The 23,363-nt window shown below is 50.3% G+C and overlaps 1 protein-coding gene across 1 annotated transcript in view; it reads left to right on the top strand.

Annotated features, from left to right (window-relative positions):
* The window catches only part of ALX4 (ALX homeobox 4), a 49,311-nt gene extending 36,620 nt beyond the window's left edge, over positions 1 to 12,691 (top strand). Inside the window, exons 3-4 of the mRNA XM_025357742.1 lie at positions 5,516 to 5,644; positions 7,958 to 12,691. Of these exons, the coding sequence (XP_025213527.1) occupies positions 5,516 to 5,644; positions 7,958 to 8,287 (459 nt within the window). The 3' untranslated portion in view covers positions 8,288 to 12,691. The remainder of the gene's footprint in view (positions 1 to 5,515; positions 5,645 to 7,957) is intronic.
* The last annotated feature ends 10,672 nt before the right edge of the window (positions 12,692 to 23,363 follow it).

Raw genomic sequence — 23,363 nt, forward strand, 5'->3', positions numbered from 1 at the left:
CCCCTCCATGTAAGGAGAGAGATGCCCCAACCCTGACATCCTCAGCAGGCCCCGGGGACTCTTGCATTAATTCACGAAAGCATCTTCAGCAGCCTTGTTCTAAGGCGTCAGTAAAAGGTTCATCCGTTACAACCATGTTCTGTTTAAGAAGGCAGAGGCATCTCTAATAGAGTCTACAAACTTTTTCTCCAAAATGGCTAATGTGGAAAAGGACTAGTGGTGATCAGTAAATATGTAGCTGTTCAGAAACTGCAGCTACCAGAAGTGATGCTGAAGAGCTGCATGGTTGAGTTGCTGTAAGTTCCCTGAGGGCAGGTTGCCTTTTTTTTTTTTTTTTTTTTTTTTGAGACAGGGTCTCACTGTGTCACCCACGTTGGAGTGCAGTGGTGTGATCTTGGCTCACTGCAGCCTCCGCCTCCTGGGTTCCAGTGATTCTCATGCCTCAGCCTCCCTAGTAGCTGTGACTACAGGCATATGCTGCCACACCCAGTTAATTTTTTGTATTTTTTGATAGAGACGGAGGTTTCGCCATATTGGCCAAGCTGGTCTTGAACTCATGACCTCAAGTGATCCACCCGCTTTGGTCTTCCAAAGTGTGCTGGGATTACAGGTGTGAGCCACCATGCCCGGCCCAGGTTGCCTTTTTTTTTTTTGACAGAGTCTTTTTCTGTCACCCAGGCTGGAATGCAGTGGTGCGATCTTGGCTCACTGCAACCTCTGCCTCCCGGGTTCAAGCGATTATCCTGCCTCAGCCTCCCGAGTAGCCAGGATTACAGGTGTACACACCACACCCGGCTAATTTTTGTATGTTTCGTAGAGATGGGGTTTCACCATGTTGGCCAGGCTGGTCTTGAACTCCTGACCTCAGGCCCAACTCAGCCTCCCAAAGTCTGGGATTACAGGCATGAGCCACTGCACCCGGCAAGGCTGCCATTTTATCCCCCTCCAGTGCCTAATGAATGTTTGAGGAAGGACAACAGGGCAGCTGGGGTTTCCTGTGAATCCGGAAGCCCTCACACACCCAGATCTCATTTGAATTTGGACCAGCCACTCACATGACCTTATATGCCTGAGTTTTGACAGGAATCCTAGCATCTAGCCTGATCTCCAGCAAATGGACTGGGGAGGACCCACCGGTGTAGGTAGAGAAAGGGGCATGGCTGGTTATGGGACAGCCCGGTAGGTGCTGTGTTGGTGTAGGATAAACCAGTTCATTTTCTGTGCAGTATGTGTGTATATTTGTGTTTGCATATGTGGGTTGCATGTGTGCTTCCTAACAAACATATGGGAGTGCCCGGGAGTAGAATTCACTAAGTACTGAAAGAAGAATGACACTTCGAGTACAAAACATGAAAACAAAGGCACACAGAGTATTTTTCAGTTGCCATCATACAACTAAAACAGTGTTCTCTGCAGACACACATGCACACACGCATGCACGCGCACACACACACTTATACCTACTTCCAAAATGGAGTTGAGGTAGCTTACAATGAAAGATTTATTTGTTCAATCTAAAAACAAGAACAATGGCATGAAATGCGGAGGTAATGTGGTTTAAAAAAATTTACGCTAAGGTTCATGGTTGCCTGCCTTTGAGCACAAACTTCAACTTGGAGCTTCCTGGCAGCCAAGGCAGAAAGGGAAACTCTGATGTGCTGCATATCTTATCATCTAGTAGGAGGACCATAGAATTATAGAACAGTAGTGCTGGAAATGATCACCCCGTCTTCCCATCTAATAGATGAGGAAGAAGAGGCCCATAGGTGGGAAGTCATAACCTGAAGTTAACAGCAGCCACTCAGTAGCGGCGCCGTGACTGGAATGCAGGACTCCTGAGTCCCAGCCTAGTGCTTCTTTGACTTTAGTTTGCTGTACCAGGACACACGCCAGATTGTTCAGAGGCTCTTCTTTGTATAAAGGCAGCAGGGTGGGTGGGATCTTCATGTGCGTCAGACTTGAAGGGTTGAGCCCTAAGCCTGGCAGTGCCCTGGGGGGGGTAAGGGGGTGGTGATGGAACCCCCTTCCTGCCTCTGCTGTGTTTGTTCAGGGCCCATACTCAGCTGGTGGCAAACCAGGTGCCTGGAGTAGAGTGGTGGTAGGGACAGGGACGGGGCATCGGGGGCCCCAAGATGGACTTTTCCTGGGAAGAAGCCTGGGGTTTGGCCCTGCTCCAGGGGGCTGCAGGGGCCTCTCTCCGCTGTCTGGGATTCCAGTCTCTGCAGCTGGTGTCTGAAGACAATAAGACAGAGGCCACCCCGCCCTGGCCCCAGATGGGCTGCGGTTAGCGAGGCCTCCGCCAAGACAGTTGGTTCCTTGCACAGCCCGGTCCTCGGGAGAGGCCTATGCTGAGTAGGCCCAGGCCGGGGTGGTCCTGAGGTGTGACATTCAGACTGGGAGAACAGTGGGGACCTCATGTTTGGCCGTCCTCCTGGGGCTGCACAGTGGAGACAGGCCTGCGGTGCAGAGCTTGGAGGCACAGGAGCAGGCCTGGGGGTTGGTGTGGCATCTGGAAGGGAGCTCTCAGAGCCCCTAGGGCACCAGGGGTCAGAAATGGAAGGACACTCCAAGCCTCAGAACCTGCAGACGTGAGCGTAGAAGGGGTCGTGGGGATACCCTTGCTGCCTCCAATTTACTGGGGAGGATATTGAGGACCGGCCAGGCTCACCTAGCTCATGTCTGTATCTGGGCAGAAGAGCCAGAGCTGGGTACACAGGGTAAGGCCCCAGGACAAAGGAACAGGAGAAGGAGGGAGGAGGTGGGCAGCCCTGCTCCCAGCGGCCGCTCACCCGCCTCTCACCATTTCCATCTTCAGCCCTCAAATAAATCCCTCCGCCTGACCTTCTTCCACTCCTGTTCCAAAGACGGTGCTAGCTCTGCTGGCCTCTCCCCCGCCTGGTCATCTGTCTTCCCCAGATAACCCACATCTCCTCCTCCCTCACACTCAGCTCCAGCGAGCCCGCGCCCCACATTCCACTCCCCCACACGGCTCCTCCCTCCACTCTAGACCCCTTTGCCAGGCGCTGGCCACCTCCTTCCCTCTTCGGGGTCCCTCCCCGCCCATCCCTGGATCCTCTGTTCCAGAGCCTGCAGGGACCTCTTCCACTTCCACGGTCCCACCATGCGGACCTGGAACCCACAGAGACACAAGGGGAACCCCAACAGTCACAGTGACAAAAAGAAAAAGAGAAGCCATCTCTCTGCGCGCCTCCAGTGGCTTCTCCCCTCCCCCCAGCTTTCCCCACAGAAAACCCTGGGAGGCTGAGGAAGGAGCGGAAAGACGGAGCTAAGCCTGCAGGAAATTAAACATGAAATGAAAACAAGCTCCTCTGATTCATTCTCTCATCCTGGCCCCAGTCTCCCATCCCAGGCCACTGATAAAGAGGGATCCCATTTCAGCAGCGCAGAGAGGAGACCCCATCTGCCCTTGGCTCCCAGTGGGCGGCCAGGGCCTGGACCCTAGGAATCCCTGGAGGAAAAGGGGCCCTGGGAGGCCAGGGCAGGGGCTGAGACCCCAAGCTTGGGAGAGGGTCCGTTTCTGGGGAAGAGACTTCTCCTCCCCCAGTCAATGTGTGCACACACACGCACATGCGTGCAGCCACACTAGTGGGTACACTCGTGCACACACACACACGCTTAGGATTAGGAAGGGGAAAGTGAGTTGGTATAGGAGTGGAGAAACACACTAACGCGCACCCCTGCACCCCTGCTCACCCCCACCCTCCTCACAGTAACATGAGATACATTCCCATCTTCTTTGACTTCTCTTTCCTCTAGCAAAAGACAGTGAGAAAGGTCAGGAGCTGTAAAGAAACAAATGGGAAATACTCTAAACATTTTTGGACTGCATTTCCCATCTATCTCCCCAGCTGCGGCTATGAGGCACCATTCGCCACGCAGAAACTGAGGCCGCTGGCAATGCCAGTGCTTCTATGAGCCTGTCTGTTGGCCAGCTACACTGGATGCCCCAAGTGGCCAGGCAGCGTCTGTGGGGAAGCATGTCCACGCCTCCTTCTCCCCTCCTTGCAGTGGTTCCTAGGAAGCTCAAAGGCTCTGAGGCAGAGGAATTTTGAGAGCTGACTCCTATATTTAGCTCAGCAGCTGCACTGATCGTGATGGATGGAGAAGTGTTTCCACCTGGAGAGCAGGGACTAGCCCTCAGGAAAGTTGGCTTTCTTGATGCCTGGGCCTGGAAGGGCCTGGCAAGGCTCTTTATGGCTCTACAGCTGAGGCTGTTGTAATGGCTCTGTTCTCCCAGTCTGCAGTGTGCTGTCTGAGGTGTGCCCACTTGCATCTGAGTCTGCAAAGCCAGCAGGCAGGTGCATATCAAGATGGCAGAAGCCTCCCTCTGAGGAGCACCACGGTCCATTTCTGAATCAGCCTAAAGCCATTCCCGGCCTGGAAGCTGATCCCTCCTCATTCTCCCTCTCTCACCCACCCCGTCCCCATCGCCCCTTCTCCAGATCCTAAGTCATGGGCCAGGGGTAGGGCAGCTTGCTCCTGAGCCTTGGGAAAGTTCTCTGCCTTCCAGAAATGCTTGTGCAAAGGAAAAGGACCCAACACTCCCCATCACCAAAGACCCCAGTGCTCACAGCTGACTCAGAGACCTCCCCTCCCCTCCCAATCAGGCCAACACCCCGTCCACCCGGGCTCCGTGACAGGTGGGCCTCCGCTTCCTCTCAGCATCAGGCCACTCTTCTACACAAGATGCTGAAGCGACTGCTTCTACGGACAACACCAAGGGCAAACCGCTTTACTTGGCATTCAAGGCCCCCTGCGATCTGCCTCTGTCTCTCTCTCTCCCACTACTTCCTTCAGATTGACCTCTTTAGGCTTTTGGAGCATGCCTCGCTGTTTCTAAACCCAGGCCTTGGCTTTCCTCCTTTCAGTCAACCATTCAAGGCCCAGCTCCTGTCCCTCCTCCAGGAAGTCTTCCCTGACTGCCTCTGTTGCCCAGCAGAGCCCCCGTTCTCCCACAGGGTCTCATTTCCTTTAACACAGGGAAGTTTTGAGCTGGGAGACTGTTTCCAACAAGAAGGCTGCAGACAGGATGCAGGGAGGAAGGCATTCTGGATCTGGACCAATAGGCCTTGGATAGCCATGAACCTTTTGGAGCACTGTGGCAAAACTGTGCGTGAGTGTCTAGGAGAACATATCTGGAGGAGCGTTTGTAGCTTTTATCAGCTTCTCCACAGGAGTTTGTGACCCACAGTGGGTTAGATGATTGCTAAGATGACCAGTGACTTATTTCATAGGTGGTGACACTTGGCTGCTCTAGATTCTGAAGCTTAGGAAAATAAAGTTCTGGCTCAGGGTCACGCCCAGCTCAGAGTGGATGATTCTAGATTGTCAGCTCTCGAGGACAAAGACCAAGGTTGATATTTATGTGTGGCCCCACCACTTCCCAAACACACTGCAACTGGTGGGGGGCTCAAGGGAACAGTTTGCACTGCCTGAAAGTGAGACCTCCAGGCTGGCGTCTCACCCTGGTGACATCAGCTTCTTCATCTTGTAGGTCTGGTTCCAGAACCGAAGGGCCAAGTGGAGGAAGCGGGAGCGTTTTGGGCAGATGCAGCAGGTTCGAACCCACTTCTCCACTGCGTATGAGCTGCCCCTTCTCACCCGAGCTGAGAACTACGCCCAGGTAAGTCCCGCCCTGAGCTGCCGCCACCGATCCTCAGCCCCTGGTTCTCTGAGAATGAGCCCCTTGGAGGAGAGCCCAGGTCCCCTGAGATGACTTATGGCTGCAGGCTGCCCTTCCGTCTCATTCCAGGGGTGTGCCTGTTTATACCAGAATGTGGGAGGCCCAGGGTTACTCTATCCAACTAATCATTGAACCAGGCTTGGCTGAACTTTAGGGAAGGGAAGGTTAGGGCAGTGAGAACAGCTCTTTCCTCCACTAGCTTTGGCCACTTTTGCTGTGGGCATCGGAACCAAGGCAGGCAGAAGGCCACCAGGCCCTCAGATACCGCTCGGAGGGTCTCTTCCAAAAGCGAGCTCTGAACTCTCCAGGACTCGTGGCCAAGTTGGAATGAGCTTGGGATTCCGAGTCCGGGAACTTAGGCTGTCTTTCCAGCTCCAGGTCTTTCTCACTTCAGGGAAGTCTCAAGTCTCTGAGCCTCAGTTTCTTCACCTGTACCTTGGACATGGTAAAAGCATCTGCTCAGCTCCGTTGTCAGGCAGTTTGTAAGGTCTAAATTCAATCGTGCAAAAGTATTTTGTGAATTGTACAGTTTCAAAAAGCTTGTGTGCCTGCACTCAGCTTCTGGGGCCATGTCCTCCCCTCCCCCCATAGTATTTTCCCTGGGTGTCGGTCAGCCAGTCCCCTGTTCCAGTGTGAGATGCAAGGGAACAGCAGTGTTGAGTCACATCAGGCACCTGGGAGGCCTGGAGAGATGTGTTTTTGGCCAAGTCCAAGTCCACTCCTGACCCCCCTCAGCCTGCCCAGCAGAGGTGGCTGCTCCCTCCCTGCTCAGGCCTCATTCTGGCATGACCTCCGCCTCAGCTCCAAGCCCAGGCCTGCCCAGCAGCCAGCCAGTAGCACGGGCGCCCCTGCCTCCTTTACTTCTCCCTGACCAGGTTCTGTGCTAGCAAATGGTCTCTGGGCTCTCCACCCAGACCAGCCCTCCATTCGCTCTCCCACAACCCGGGATTCATGGGGCAGGGGGGCAGGGCACAGGCCTGGAGGTGAGGCTGAGGAATATGGGATGTCTCACACAGGCGCCATCGGCATCAGCTCGCACTGTGTTCTCCCATTCTCTTTCTCCCCTCTCCCTCCCTAAACTCAGCTTCCCTCTGTCCTCCCAGGATGGAACTCTAGCTGGCTCCTTGGCTTTGAGCTCTGCCGCCTGAGTGCACAGCCGGAGCGAGAAACCAACACAGGGCCCCGTTCACCCCCTCCTACCCCCACCTCACCTACAGCACCACACAGTGCGTGCCCAGACCTCTTCCGAGACGGGGTGATGGAGGCCAACTGGTCCCCACTCCCCTGCACCGCGGAGAGAAATGCGGTTCCCTCTGGGACTGGGGCTGAGCTCCTTCTCCCTGCTTTAAAATGCCTCCTTTGAGTGTGCTCCAGACACATGCAGGAGGGCAGGCCAGCAGCAGCCCACAACAGGTTACCAGGAACCCTGTGCGCATAAGCTGAGCAGTTCCCGGATCTCCCCCATACCCTAATTCTACCTCCTTATACGTGCCTAGAGGGCAGAGGAGGATGGGAGCCCCAGGTGAACGTTGTGGAGGGAAGGGAAGCCCAGTGGCACTGATGGAAGATACGATGGCCAGCTCACCCCTGCTCATGCCCTCGCCCCCTCCTCGCATGAGGAGGTCCGGCCTCGGCTCTGGCTGTCCACTCCTGAGGCAGCCCCTTCCATCCTGAGTTAGTTCCGAAGCCTCCTAGTTCAGGCCCTGGAACCTCAGCCACTACGTGTGGTTTCTGAGAGGTTTAGGCCCCTGCCGCCCACCTTACCCAACCCCTCCACCTTCCCTTCTACTGGTGGGGGCGCAAGGGAATCTGTGATGCCAAAGTTCTCCGAGTGGAGGTCCACTCACCTTGCTCAGGTGCCTGTGGATGTGAGGGGCCTGGGGAGGAGCTGGAGGTGAATGAGACACAGCTGCCATCCGCAGATGGAGGCCAAGTCTACAGCTGAGTCTAAAATTAGGAAGCCAGCTGGGGGTCGCTGGGGTGTCACCCTTCCACTGGACCCTTGATGGAGCCTGAGGTCGCTCCTTAGAACTGAGTTTCCCTCTGCTGCTAGCCTGGCCCTGGGAACAGAGGTGCCAAGGTGTAAAAGCCACCCCCGCAGGGGTATCTGGATGTCCATGAAGGCTAAATGCTCAAGAGGGGCTCCATGGGAAGGATGGACAGTGACGGGACAGGTGCTCTGGGGGAAGGGGCGAGCCCCTTCCAGACCGCGCCTGCCCGCCAGCTGGTGACCTCTCTCCCTTCCTCTCCCAGATTCAGAACCCGTCCTGGCTTGGCAACAACGGGGCTGCCTCACCAGTGCCGGCCTGCGTGGTCCCCTGCGACCCGGTGCCTGCCTGCATGTCCCCTCATGCCCACCCCCCTGGCTCTGGGGCCAGCAGCGTCACCGACTTCCTGAGTGTGTCTGGGGCTGGCAGTCACATGGGCCAGACGCACATGGGCAGCCTGTTTGGAGCAGCCAGCCTCAGCCCAGGCCTCAATGGCTACGAGCTCAATGGCGAGCCGGACCGCAAGACCTCAAGCATCGCGGCCCTCCGCATGAAGGCCAAGGAGCACAGTGCGGCCATCTCCTGGGCCACATGACAGGGCACCCCTGCCCCGTCCCCACCTCGGGACACCATGGGCCATGCCCATGTTTTCCAGGCCCCCAGCCTCCCACTCGACTTTCCTCTTAGGAACCTGGCCTGGGCCAGGGGCCTGACCCTCAGCACTTTCAGCCGCCCCAAGTCTGAGGCCCTGTGGACTGCTGGGAGGGAGGGGGCAGCAGACCCCTGGCCCCGTCCTGGCACTGAGGCCCTGACCCCTGCTCCCGGCCACAGGCAGTGGAGAAAGCCAAGCGGCCACGTTTTTCGGCTTCGCATCCATGATAAGCTGAAGGCGCTTTCTCCCTCCTGCCACCTCCTCTGCCCTGCCTAGTTGACCATGAGTCAAAGTTAGATTTCCATGCAGACCCAGCAGCCTCACCAGCCCAGTCTTGTGCATCCTCCCCCCTCCTAGTGGGGTCCCCTGGTCACCAGGCTGGTGGCTGTGTGTCTGAAGCACAGGCTGCCTTGCAGAACCGGCCTCCTACCCTCCCATCTTTCTCTCCCTGAAAGCACATGGAATCCGACCAGCTGGGGCCAAGGCAACGGCCTCCACCTTCCCCCGAACAGCGACGAGTCTGACAGAGCCTGGTTGACCGCATCCTGGCTGTGCCCTGGGCTGGATACACCTGGAGGGAGTGGGCAGAGGACGACAGGAGCTGGAGCCGAGGACCCCTGCTGCCATCTAGCAATGCCAGTACCCAGGGGAGACATGGGCCAGCCCCTCACTGGACACTATAGGAGAGGAGCCAGACCTGAGGGAGGCTGAGAACACGGATGCCACAAGGGCTCCCACGGTGCTAGAAGAAGGAAAGGTCCTGAGAGAGGGGGAGGCATCCGGGTGGGGCAGGGGCCCGGGCAGTCCTCCCGCTCTCCCGCCTGCCTGGCATTCGGTACAGAGGGGAGGTCTAGGCAGCTTTGTTCTCCATCCGGAGCCCAGGCAGGGTCCCTCAGGAGGATGCCGAGGGGCTCGTCCCTTCCCCACCCTACCCTGGCCCCTCCCTGGGGCTGCTCGGCAGTGTCCCGGCGTGGAAGGACTCACAACTCGGCACACATAAGCTAGGGCTTGGGGGTCGGGCGGCAGAGGGTCAAGAGCCATGTGCAGGCTTTGCTAGAGGACATGTGGCTGTGCTCAGCCTCCAGGCTCTGCCACGGCCTCAGACTGACTGTCCTCCCTGCCATATCTGTCACAGTGTCATCACTGCCCAGAGCCTTCCATGGCAGACGGGGGCTCTTTGTCCCTCCAGGCACTGGGGAAGGTGCTGCTCTTCTCCACACAGCTTTCCACACTCCGTCCTTACACTTCTTCCACAGGGACCGGGACTCTGCCCTCTCTCCAGCCTGCGGAAGGGCTCCCGGCCTGGGCTCCTCGGCGTGGCTTTGCTATTGCAGGCGGGGGTGGCAGGATACCCTCCTGAAACCAGGCTTCCCGCTCCAGGAAGCGGAGCTCCGTGCCTGCCTGCCTGACCCCTGCAGCTTGGGTCTGGCCCTGAGCCCCAGCCCTCACCTCAGCTGGGAGTACACAGTAACCCGTCCAGAGGCAGGCCTGTCAGACCCAGGGGGGTCCCTCCAGCAGGCAGCCCCCTGCACTGAAGCGCTTGCCTTTTCTACCTTCTCCCTTGATTCCTGTCATGGAGTAGGGCTCAGGGTCGCCGACACAGAAAGGCCTGCTGGGTTGGGCTGAGGGTAAACTTGGTGTTGTTGAATGAGGGTCTCTGGGGTTGGGAGTGACAGTCTCCCGCCTGCCTGGTGTTCTCATCTGCTCTAGAAACCGGGCTGAGGAAGGGTCTGGCTGTGGCCTCCCTTAATAAGAGTCAGACCTCTTTGTGGATCGTAGCTCTAAAATTGAGCTTGTAGAGGTGAAAGGGTCTTGGACATTGAATTAAATGTTCTTGGAGGCTTGGCTTTAAGTGTTTCAAATATTTGAGGATCTTGGAGTGACTTTTGGGAAGTTTTTTCTAGTTCTGAGGTTTGCTGAAATGAGCTAGACTCCCCCAAAATCTAGCCAGGGAAAGGAAGAACTTAAGGCTGGGAATATTTCCCCCATTTTTACCCCATTTCTTTCTGAAATGTTCATGGCTGAAGAAGGATCGGGGAGGAAGGAACTTTCACCCCGGGTCTTTCTCACCCATGAGAGAATCAGGACAAAGAGGAGGAGAGTCAGGTAGCTCCAGAGTGGGCCAGGAGGGAGAGCAAGGGAATCAGGACAAAGAGGAGGACAGACAGGTAGCTCCAGAGCAGGCAGGGAGGGAGAGCAAGAGCTTTAAGGGGGCTTTTCCGGAGGGGCCCCCGGCACTCAGTTCCTCCATGGGTCCGCTCTGTGGCTAGGCTAGACCCAAGTCAGGCAAATTTCAACCCAAAAGCTTGAGAAGAAAAGGCATCTATTAGAAGGCCCTGTGGCTGTGGCTGCCTGTCCCAACACACCCAGGAGGTGGCTAGGATTAAACACGCCAATGTGAAACGTTCCTATTCATCTCGTCAAAGGCAGCCACATACCCCAGGCGTGTCCTCCGCGGCTTGGCCCAGCCCCTGGGGTCCACCTAACCACACTAAGTATGATAGGACCACCGAGTTGGTAGGAAGCTTAGAAACCCTCTGGTTAGTCCAGTCCCTTCACAACAGAGAAGACCCTGGCCCGGAGTGGAGAAGTGACTGCCCTGACCTGCATTTGCCCTGAGACTAAGCTGAGAGAGGAGCCTGGGATGTGCCACCCAGGGTGTGAGGGACCCGGCGTCGGTGGCACCAGGAGCGGCCGGTGCTGCATGGAGCTCCCCGGTGCGTCATGAGCATTCACTCAGCAGCTCAGTTCTGCAGAAGAGAACCTTGGGGCCCAGTCCCTTCCCAGACGGGTGGCTAGGCCCGGCATTCTGCACTGCAGAGCAGGGGGCCACTGCCGTGTCAGCTCCTAGGATGACTGTGCAAGTCAGGGCAGCTGCCCAAGGCCGTCTGGAGCTAGAGCTCATGAAGGCAGGTGGAGAGAAGCAGCTATCTGCCACGTGGTTCACTGCTATGCAAATAAGCTAAGAGAGGTGAGGATTTCCTTTGGATATCTGCCTAAGATCTCAACAGAAATGGCAACTTAAAAATGAAGTCGTGGGTAGCCAGCAGATGGACGGGCAGCCTCCCCACATTGACAGCCTCCAGTCCCTGCTGGGCACAGGTCTCAGCATGGCAAGGCTCGACACTAAGGTGCTGCTACTGCCCTCCAGATGCCAGCACTACTCCTGGGGCATGGGAGCGAGGGCTCTGGGGGGCACACAGAGAGGCTTGTCTCCAAGGCTGAAATAGCACTTGGAGGACATGGGCTTTTAGAACTTTCCTTGAATTCTTTTAACTATACTTGATTCTCAGCACTCAGTACTGTGCCTCCAGCTTCGGGAAGCACTGTGGCCAGGTTAGCTCAAAGACACTGCGATGGGGTGGGTGCAGCAAGTATGAGGTGGGTCCCTAGCACACACGGCTGTGATCACACTGGACCCAGCTCCGTGCCCCATCTCCCGTCATTTCGGCTGGGCAGACAAGAGGGACGTTTCCATGAAACGTACGCTTCTATGTACCCTGCTTATGCAGTCATTCCCTCCCTGGGCTAGACAGTGGGGGGCCATCTTTGAGAACCCGAAAGACACGTGGGGGTTCCTGGTCTGTTTCATGGCCCTGACTGTCAGGTGCAAAGGCAAACAGGCCTAGCTGGGGGAGGATGGTTGGCAAATGGGCCCCCAGGATAATACTCTGTGACTATCCAGTTCAAAAACAAGAAGGTGACAAAGACCCATCAACCCCACTTCACTTCTTTCAGGACGCTGTAGGGAGGAAAGGTGCTTCCACGACCTCACCTCAGCCTCTCCTTTCTTCCCTCTTCACTCACACACATAGAGCTAGGCCTTTATACTACTGATTTTGAAGGACAGTTTTCAATGTCTAATCATCTGTTTGGGTGTGCAGTGGTTGAAAAAAGAGAGCTGAGTGCTAGAAGGAACATGAACCTCAACCGATACTTATTGTTCTCATTGTAAGATATTTTAACCCTGTATAAATGCAACTTTTCCTTTAGCTTAATGGCCTGGGGTGGAATATTAAAAATATATATTAAAAATACAGTAAAAATCCAGAAAAATGGAAAAAAAAAAAAAAAAGAGGTCGGTTCCATAAAGTTTTACTGCCTATACCACCATGTAACTACATTATAGCAAAATATTAAAAGAAACGTTCTTGCCTTTTAAAGTAAGTTATTGCACTTACATCTTTTTTGGGAGAGGAGGAACGCGGATGGGAAGGAGACGTAGGGGCCCAGGCACGGGGCAAAATGGAGTGCAGAGGCAGCTGGGCGCTCCCAGAACACCCTTTGCTGGCCCAGCCCAAACTGTTTGGTTGTTGTTATTTGCAATAAACTCCTTCTCCCTCCTCCTCTCAGCTGGAATCTGTCTGTTTTGTTCCTGACTTGTGACAGATGAAATGTGATCAGAGGGGCCTCTGAAATCTCACGTTAATTGAAGTCGGCAAAAAATACTAACAGTGCCCTTTTGAACTGCTGACACGGTACAGAAGGGATTACCAGGGCTAGATGAACAACAGGTGGCCGGCTGATGCTCCTGCACAAAGAAGGGGTGCGTGGCCGGCGAAGGTCTGGGCCATACCCAACCCCCTTGTCCCAGAGGACCTGTCTGCACTGCAGGGAAGCTAGAAGGGGGCAGGGGGTACCAGAGCCCACCTCTCAGGCAGCCCAAAGGGTCGCAGCAGCAGCAGCTCTCTGTCTCGCCTGCATCTGGGGTATGCTTGGCACAGACTGTGCAGTGAGGTCTTCACAACCAGCACTGCCAGCCCCTCGGTGCCACTGAGTACCGTTCTGTTCCCACGGGTTGTTCTGAAAGCAGGAGAGGGCCAGAGCGTGGAGGTCCAGGCTGCTTGGCACCAGGAGCACAGGGCGGGGGACCTCCAGGAGAGGCAGGTCCCAGTTCTGGCTCTGCTACTGAGTGGCCAGGGGAACTGTCCTTCCGGGAGGTATGGCCAGACAACTTTTAAAGCAAACCTCTGAAGACAAACTATGAAGCAGAAGGAACCCAGATTCTACCGTGGAATAGGTGTTTCCTTGCTTTCCAGCACGAAGGTGACTCAGGAAGAGGCAGTCAGCCTCCAGGGGACCACTGTGTGGACAGGGAGTCATTTTTGTGGACCAAACCAGCTGACTCTCAGTTCTCACATCTGAAGGATAGAAATAAGCCCTGTCCCTGCTTAGCTTACCAATGTGTGGGGAAGATTAAATGGACCATGTCCACACATGGGCTTTGTAAGCCGACGTGGCATAGTGACATAAGGGACAATGATTACTCCCAGAGAATGACATCTCCCTCCAGCTCCCAGCGGTGAGTCTGATAAAACAACAACAACAACAAACTCCTTTTCATCCTCTCTTTCCAACTATTTGAACATTATTCTCTTGGAACCACATCTCAGATTTGATACCTGTGCCAGTGCATTCACATTCAGTAGAGACCCAACTGGGTTTTAGGTTGACCTGGACTGGGACCTTGTTTTTTTAAAAAATGACGCCTGTCCTATATTAGGGCTCAGGGTCATGGCAGCACTTGGACGCTCCACACCAAATCACTGCCAAGTCACAGGGCAGGAATTGAAGCAGAGAGGGAGAAAAGCCATGTGCAAACCACATGTGAAGCCACGGGGTGCTGTCTCTACCTCATGCCCCTGCTTCTTCCTGTGGGAGCTGAGCACTCCCCAAATCCCGCAGAGTCCAGATGAGCGCCACTGCTAAAGAGGAAGGCTGGCCTGATGGGTGACTTAGGCATCACGGGGGACGCAGGCAGCCCACCCCTGGGACCTGTGCCTCAGTGGTCTCTGGGGAGGACAAGGACAAGGTCAGGGCCAGCAGGGCCTCCTCTGGCTGTGGACTATGGCTCAGCCCTTCACTGTCTGACTACCCAGCACAGCTCATTGTTCCCCAAGCCAACTAGGCCCTTTCACCTGGCCACACCACTGGACTTGCTATCTCTTCTTAGAATGCCTCTATCATCTCCCTAGATCCCCTCCAATGCACCCAGCCACTCTGCAGTGTATCCTCCAAATGATAGCACCCTCTGTGAAGCTCTTTCTTAAGCCCATGCCCTCACCTCAACTTCCACCCCTAGGTCAACATCTGCCCTTCTCTGCCTCCACAAAACTGTTTGTTTCATAATACTATGACGGCACATAATACATACAAGTTATCTATTTATCCACCTGACTTCCTCACATCCCTGAAAGGCTCTTCAGAGAAGACAGGCTGTGTTCACATCGGAATGCCTGAGAGAATAAGAACATCAGGTAACTGGGTGAATGAATGGGAAGGTGAGAATAATGAGATGCTCTGTTTTAATTAAGGGTGGGCGGAGGGAGGCCAGAGGACACTCAGGGATTCGTTTTAGAGACAGCTGGAAGCCAACTCAGCCCACTAGAGATCTTCCGGGAGTGTCAGAGCCTCAAGTTGAACATGAACCCCATCCACCCCATTCCTCCAGGGTTCACGTGCATTCATGATGAGCTGTGGCCACGGCAGTAAACCTGGCTTCTTTATTTAGCGTTGCCGGGGTTGGGCCAGCACCGGGTCAGCACCAGGCCAGCTCCCCAAGATGGTGCAAGAGGTCCTGTGTCCAAGAGTGTGCATCTGGAAGCTTCTCCACTTGTCCCTGGGCTCCAGCATCCCTGGATAATCCTCATGCCCTTAAGCCCTCTACTCTCAACTCCAGCTTCAGCGGCCGGCGGAAGACAGCTCCGTTCCTGCCTTGGTGCCAACCCCAGCAAAAACCACTCTTGCCTTCAGCTCATCACCAATCCCATTGTCCCAGGTCTTGCTACAGGCAACAGAGCCAACCCCAGGGCTCCACAAGCTGGCTGGGCCATGTGACAGCAGAATCCTCAGTCTGGCGAGCAGGGTGTGGAGTGGTGATGGTACCTCTCCTTCCACAGGTCTAGACTTGCATGCTCAGCAGCTAAGGAACAATAGGCTCTCCACAAATAGCCAGTTCCCCAGAATAGGGCTGACTGCAAACTGTCTATGTGCACAAGTGACAAGATGCAAGTGAGTGCCAGAAGACAATGGGGTGTGAGAGTTGAAATTTTCCCAGGAATTCTGTGTGATTCCAAACAGATTTTTTTTTTTTTAAGCTCAACACAGACCAACAGGCTTGAGGAAGGGCAAACCTCCACAGGGAGCTTCAGTTTATGAGCATGTGTACACCATGTGTTAAGGTGTTGCCTTAACTAGTTGGGAGAAAACCCACTGTAGTGCCTGCATGAGATCTGCCTGGAACCCCAGTCAGGATGTGGTTCTTAGATGTGCAGAGGACACGGTGTTCTTGCCCTGCCTCCTGGGATTTCTCCTTTGGTTGCATCACAAGCCCCCTCTCCATCCCTTCTCTGTCCTCTACCCACAGTGTACCTCTGTAATTTCTAGGCTCTTTGGGAAAGGAAGGGGCTCCCTGTGGCTATGATAGTAGGGCCAAGCTACATCATCGGAAAGAATGAAAATAAATGAGTGTGCGTGTGTGTGTGTGTGTTGAGAGGACAGGGGAAGGGGATAAAAGCCTAAGGAAGGATGAAACACAAGGCAAACCATAGCTCTTCTCCAAGATAGGTATGGACAGAAAGCACTGTCCAGACGAAAGCATGGGAGAGCACTGGCCAGGAACCCACGTGGTGAAGCGAGAGACAGGAGACATGAGTTTAAGAACTGACTTTGCAACTTACCTCTGTTACCTTTGGCAAGCCACAAAAATGCTTTCATTTTCAATTTTTTCATCTGTAAAATGGGGATAACCAACTGTTTCCTGCTTATCTCATCAGGTGGTTACAAAGTCCAAAAGTTAAAATATTTGAAAACAGTGGAGAGTTGTACAGTGGGGGAATCATGCACACTGGAGGCTGGGAAGGCCAAAGGGGTTGACTTCCATCCAAGTGGCTAAGGGCAGGGCGCCAAATATCAGATAACTGCTTCACAAAAGTGACATCATACTATGGAGCACTGGGAACGTCCGATATTATGTCTATCAGATTGGCAGCGGTGGAGAGGCAGTGAGGGACCTGGGGGAGAATAGTGTATTAATCTGCTTGGGCTGCCATAACAAAATACCACACAGTGGGTGGCTAACAGACATTTATTTTCTCCTAGTTCTGGAGGCCAGAAGTCTGTGATCAAGGTGCTGGCAAATCTGGTTTCTGGCCTCTTTCTGGCTTATGTTAATAGAAGACCGCCTTCTCTCTGTGTCCTCACATAGCCCTTCCTCTGTGCACACATGGAGACAGGTCTGGTGCCCCTTTTTCTTTTAAGGACACCAGTCTTATTGGAGTAGGGTTCCATACTTATGACCTCACTTAACCTTTATTACCTCTTTAAAGGCACTATCTGCAAATGCAGTTGCATTGGGGGTTAGGGCTTCAGTATATGAAGGGAGGGCACACAACAAGCAGTGTGGCTGGTATGTGTTATCGGGGTGAGGGGAAGGCACAGAAATGGACAGGGGGCTCCTTTTTCCATCCCCATATCCAAAAGGGTCTCAGCATTGCCAGCAGCCATTCTGGTTCAGCGCCCTTTCACTTTCTACCCAGGCTACTGTTAAGTAGCTACATCTCATTCCCGGTCTCTCCCTGGTCCACTCCATCAACAACAGGGATGCCAAAACCCAGCTCTGATCCATTCTTTACCAGCACATTAACCTGAAAACCTTCACACAGCCTACAGACTGGAGTTCCAGCTCTTTCATGTAGCCCTCAAATCCTGTTCAGCCTTGTTGTTTCTAATTCCCCAGTCTGGGCTCTGTGCTCCTGAAAACCTAGGATATCCTTTATATTTTCCCATCTTCTTGTTTCCTTTCACTTCCCTCAGGTCGAATGCCTGCCCCAACGTGCATCTTTGTTAAGGATTTTGCAATTATGTCCAGGAGGGTTATCGGTCAACACACCCCTGTCCACCTAATGCCCATCTTCATGCATTAACTCTTCACAGCCCCTTCAAGTGGTACCTCCTTGACCAAGTCAGTAGTAATCCCACTATCTTTCCACAGTGGAGAATGTGTGCAATTTGCCCTTTGTCATGCACTGCCTTTTACAGCAGATAGGACTACAACTGATTAATCTCCTGTGTTTATCAATTCAATGAGTTCCTTGAAGGCGGAAATGATGTCTCCTTTGCCTGTTCATATGAAGAACCTGGCATGGCATCCCTCACATGGCCAGCATTTAACAAATGTCAGCCACCTAGTTGGCAAATCTGCATTCCATACCAAGAACGCACCAGACTGAGGCAACGGGACTGGAGGCATCCTAGATCCTGAGGCCCTAAGCAAATCCCAGGTTAAGGAAGAGAAGATATACCAGTCCAGGATAAACCAAGGAACTGAAAAAGATACTTTTTAACCATCAGCTTTTTTTTTTTATCAACACTTCATACATATAGTATGTACTCTTTTGTGTCTGGCATTTTCTTTTCTTTTTTTTTTTTTTTTTTTGCTCACCTATTTTGGAAACTCATCCATGTTGTGTCACTCAGTAGCTCAGTATTTGTATTGCTGAGTTGTATTTCGTTGTATGAATATACCAGAATTTTTCTATCCATTCATCTGCTCTTGAATATTTGACTTATTTCCAGCTTTTGGCTATTCTGAATAAAGTTGGCTATGAACATTTGTGTGCAAGTTTTTGTGTGGATATGTTTTCTTTTTTTTTTTTTTTTTTTTTGAGACAGAGTCTCGCTCTGTCACCCATGCTGGAGTGCAGTGGCGCAATCTCCACTCACCGCAAGCTCTGCCCCCCAGGTTCATGTCATTCTCCTGCCTCAGCTTCCCGAGTAGCTGGGACTACAGGTGCCCGCCACCACGCCCGGCTAATTTTTTTGTATTTTTAGTAGAGATGGGGTTTCATCGTGTTTGCCGGGATGGTCTCAATCTCCTGACCTCGTGATCCGCCCGCCTCGGCCCCCCAAAGTGCTGGGATTACAGGCATGAGCCATCTGTTTTTTTAAAAACAATTCCGGTATGGAATTTTGCCAAATGCTTTTTCTATATCTAGTGAGACAATCACACAAATATTCTCTTTTACTCTATTGTGAATTACATTGATTTTCCAACATTCGACCAACTTTGTATTCTTTAATCTTGTATCAATCTGCCAATCTTTTGTTAAGGATTTTGCATTTATGTTTAGGAAGGCTATTGGTCTGCAGTTTTCTTCTTGTAAGGTTTTTATCTGGCTTTGGTATCAGCGTAGTAATGGCCACTTAAAATTAATTGAAACATACTTCCTCCCCTTCTATTTTCTGAAAAGGGTTTGAATAGATTGGTATTATTTCTTCCTTAATTGTTTGATAGAATTAGCCAGTAAAACTATATGGACCTAGGTATTTCTTTGCAAAACATTTTAAATTACAGATTTCTTTAACAGACACAAGGGTATTCAGATTTTCCATTTCTTCTTCAGGCAGTTTTGTCAATTTGTGTCTTTCATGGATTGTGCTCATTTCATGTAAATTACAGAAATTATTGTTATAAAGTTCACATTTCTTCGTCTGTTTGGGCTGCTACAGCAAAATATCTTAGACTGGTAATTTATAAACAATAGAAACTTATTGCTCACAGTTCTGGAGGCTTGGAAAATCCAAGATCTAGGTTTCGGCAGATTTGGTGTCTGGGTAGGGCCCATTCCATATAGATGGCACCTTCTAAGTGTCCTCACATGGTAGAAGGCACAAACGTGCTCTCTCTCAGGTCTCTTTTATAATGACACTAATCACATTCATGAGAGCTCTGCTCATGAGCTAATTACCTGCCAGATGCCGCACCTGCCAACATCAGTGCACTGGGGATTAAGTTTCAACACATACATTTGGAGGGGAGTGGGGTTGGGTGCGGGGAGGTACACAAAAATTCAGATCATAGCAATGTATTATCCTTCTAATATGTTTAGAATCTGTTCCAGAGTTCCCCTCTGATTCTTGATACTGTTAATTTGTATCTTAGTTCTTTTTTTTCCCTTTAGCAGTCTTGAGCAGTTATTAATCTTTTTCAAATAACCAGTTTTTGATTTTTTCCATTGTTTTCCATTTTCTACTCCATTGATTTCTGTTATCTTTATTCTTTCTACTTACTTTGAGTTTATTTTGCTCTTTTTCCTAGTTTCTTACTGCAGACTTTTTTTTTCTAATTTAAACTCTTCAAGCTATAAATCTCTAAGTACCCTACACATTTTGATACACTGTTTTCATTTTTACTCAAAATATTTTCTAATTTCCTTTGTGTCTTTATTAATCCATGCATTATTTAGAAATGTTATTTAATTCCCAACTACTGAGGATATTCTCAGATATCTGTTATTGATTTAGAATTTAACTTCACTGTGGTCAGATAACTTTTTAATGTTTTCAATTCCTCTAAAATTACTGAGACTTATTTTTGTGTAACGCATTTGAGGTAAATGTTGCATGTGCACTTAAGAAGAAGGTGTATTCAGCTACAGCAGATGAAGTGTTCTATAACTGTCAATTAAGCCAAGGTTGTTGACAGTGTTATTCAGGTCATCTACATTTTTCTATGAACTTGTTATATCAGTTACTAAGAGAGGAGCGTTGAAACATCTATATATAATTGTGGGTTTTCTATTTCTCTTTCAGTGTTAGTTTTTGCTTTATATATTTTGAGGCATTGTTATTTAATGCACACACATTTTAGGATTATCTTGTTCTGTCTTCTTGATGACTGGGCCTCTTTATGATTATGAAATGTTCCTCTTGCTCCCTGATGATACAATCACTCTCACTTTCTCATGACTATTATTTGTATAGTATATCTTTTCTAGCTTTTTACTTTTTAAACTTAACTTTTATAGGGGTTTTCCTTGTAGACAGCATGTAATTGCACTTGCTGCTTAATTCAGCCTGATAATCTCCACCCTTTAATTATAGTATTTAGATCATTTACATTTAATGTAATTGGTGACATGTTTGGGTTTAACCCTATCTTGCTCTTTGTTTCCATTTGTCCCTTTTGTCCTTTGTTTACTTTTCTTTTCCTGCTTTTTGATTGAGTATACTTTTGATATTCCATCTCCAGTATTGCCTTATTAGCCTTGCCTCTTTTAAAAGTGATTTTTAGTGGTTGCTCTAGAGTTTATAGCATGCACTTTTAATTTATCACAGGTATCTTACAGACACCTTCCTGGTTATCTTCCTAATTCACTGGCAACTACTTCGTCTCCTTTGCTGGTTCTTCCTTTTATTCTCTACCTGTAAATGTTAGAGTGGGCCTAGTACTTGGGCCCCTATCCTTGTCACCTCTCTAACTACACTAATTCTCTGGGTAATCTTATTGAGTCCTAGAGTTTTAAATCCTATCTTTATTTGCAGTCGTAACTTTTCCTCTGAGCTCTAGATAACCAACTGTTTAAATGACACTATACCTTAGATGTCCAATAGACATCTTAAACTTAACATGTTCAAAGTAGAGCTCTTGATTTTTCTCTCTCAACATTTCCTTGCCCTCACCCTGCTCAGTCTGACATATTTCAGCTCATGGTATCATGCAGTTACTCAGGATAAAAACCTTGGAGTTACCTGTAAATCTTCTTTTGTTTTCATCTCTTATATTCAATTCATCAGTACATCCAATAAACTCTACTTCCAATATAACTTCTCACCACCTCTGCTGCTACCATCCTAGTTTAGGTCACCATTTCTTACTTGGGGTCCCTAAAATAGTGTCCTAGCTGAATTCCTTTCTTCTACTCTTGCTCCTTACAGCCTATTGTCCACTCAGTAGCAGGGATAACCTTTTTAAAAATGCCATTCAGATATGTCACTCTCTTGCTTAAAACTATCCAGTGTCTTTCCATCCTTACTCATAGTAAGACTCTAGAATCCTTTTGGCCCATATGATCCTAACACAATTTGGCACTGGTCTTCCTTTTTGGCATCATCATCTATCATGTTCTCCATACTCAATACACTTCAGATATTATTCTTACTGTTCTTAAAATAAGCTGAGCTTGTTCCTGCCTGAGGGCCTTTATACCAGCTCTTCCCTCTGCCTGGTGTGCTCATGGTTCACTCCTCAACATTTATATTTGTGCTTAAATATCACCTCTGATCAACCTACCTAAAATGTCTCCAAGTCATTATCCACATGTAATACTCTGCTTTATTTTCTTCACAACATTTATTGACATTTGAAATTATATTCAGTTACTTGTTTTGGTTATCTTCCTCATTAGAATGTAAACTTGATGACAGTAGGTACATTGTTTTGTTCCGTGCCATATCCTCACACCAAAAACAGTATCTGGCACAGAATAACTGCTCAATAAGTATTTGTTGACTGAAGGAAACCATCACATTAGGTTTTTTACTTTTTAAGGGAAAATAATCTTTTTAAGACAATAGACTTAAAAACATGAGTGAAATTTTACTTTCTCTTGGTCCTTTCTCTGAAAGTAAAGTAAATTTTGGTGTCAGATGCAATTCTCTTCAGTAATAGCCTTCAGGTTCAGATTGTGGGCATGAAAGGATTTCTTTACTGAGTGATTTAACCAAAGTAATCTGTACTGAGAAGTAGATAATAGTCACAGCCCAAGGTGAGAAACAATGTTGTGTCCTGCTCATAGTCTCACAGGATACTTTTGGTGTGTTGTTAAGGCCTAAAGGAACCAAAAATCATTCCTTAGGAAGTTCTCCCTCCAAATATTTCCTAAACCCCAGACTTCCACACAGCATATAATACACTGCAGTGGACTTCCAAATGTTTCCTTTCTATCCCAACCTCGTCCAAAGTCATCCTCTCCATTGAGATGGTACAGATGACATGAGAGTTGAAAGAGCATCAATCTCTTATTAAAGGATATTCATCATTATGACTTCCAAAGAGGGGCCAGGGTACAACTGGCAACTGAAAGGTGCTACGAGAGAGAGAGAGAAAAAAATCCTTGAATCCTCCATGCTTTGGACAAGACGGAGTTAATGGAACCCTCATTTGGCCAGGTTGTAAGATATCAAACCAACTGGTGACAAAAAGGCTGTTAGGAAAAAAATTATTGGAACTATATCCGGAAAACAGAACAAGGTATTTTGGTGCAGCGTAGACAGAAGACAGGAGATCAAGGTGAGCCCCCAAGGATCTACTAGAGAAAGACTTTTGGAAATCCTATAGGAGCTGCTGCCACCAATGTACAATTTTCGTTAATTACCTCAATTGTGGCTGTTATCCCCTTAATGAGAAACATAACTTTACTTCTAAGCAGGCAGTGATGCTGGCAGAAAGTTGAAACCTGAAAATCAGCAGATACGGGGTTGCATACAGCCCTTTCTATTGAAATTAAGCCACACAGAAAACACAGGGAGAGGACTCCAAATAGCTTCAGACAGCAGCCAGCCATGCAGGGCCCTCACCAGGCACCGGATGGACGCTCTCCGGACTCCTCAAAAGAGGCCCAAATCACAAGTGCTCATTTCAATAACGTAAGAAAATAAACATGGGGCTTATTTACAGCACAGGAAAGGGACTGGGGCAAAAGAACTGCTCATTTGGTAATCCACCCTGACGGGGCCAGATAGGATCCAGACCCCCAGGCTCTCTGGTAACAGGGTAAGCAGAAATAGGGGCCGGAAGAGGGCTGGCTGGCAGCATCACCAGGTACAATCTGGTAAACAATCCGGTTAATAAAAGGGGACGAGATCTGATACATCGTTCCATCTCACCAACTCAGGCATAAGTGCTCTTGCTATCTCCAGTTTCTGGCTGAGGAAACTAAGGCATGGTCAAGGGAAGACACTGTGAGAAAAGGACATTTTAAAGCTTCTTGCATCCTCCATACATTGGAGAAGATGGGGTTAGTGGAATCCTCATTTATAGCTGGGACTAAAACATACACGCTTAGAGTCCTGGGCCACTGATGGACTCATACCATTTTACCAAGCTCAAGAACTCCCACTAGAACTGGAGCTCAAGAACAGGGTAGGGACACTGTCTTAGTCAGCTCTAATTCCTGTATCTTCTGGACCTACCACACTGCCTGGCAAAGACTACATTTTTTTTTTTTTTTTTTTTTGA

The sequence above is a fragment of the Theropithecus gelada genome, chromosome 14 (assembly GCF_003255815.1).
Source record: "Theropithecus gelada isolate Dixy chromosome 14, Tgel_1.0, whole genome shotgun sequence".
Classification (NCBI taxonomy): domain Eukaryota; kingdom Metazoa; phylum Chordata; class Mammalia; order Primates; family Cercopithecidae; genus Theropithecus; species Theropithecus gelada.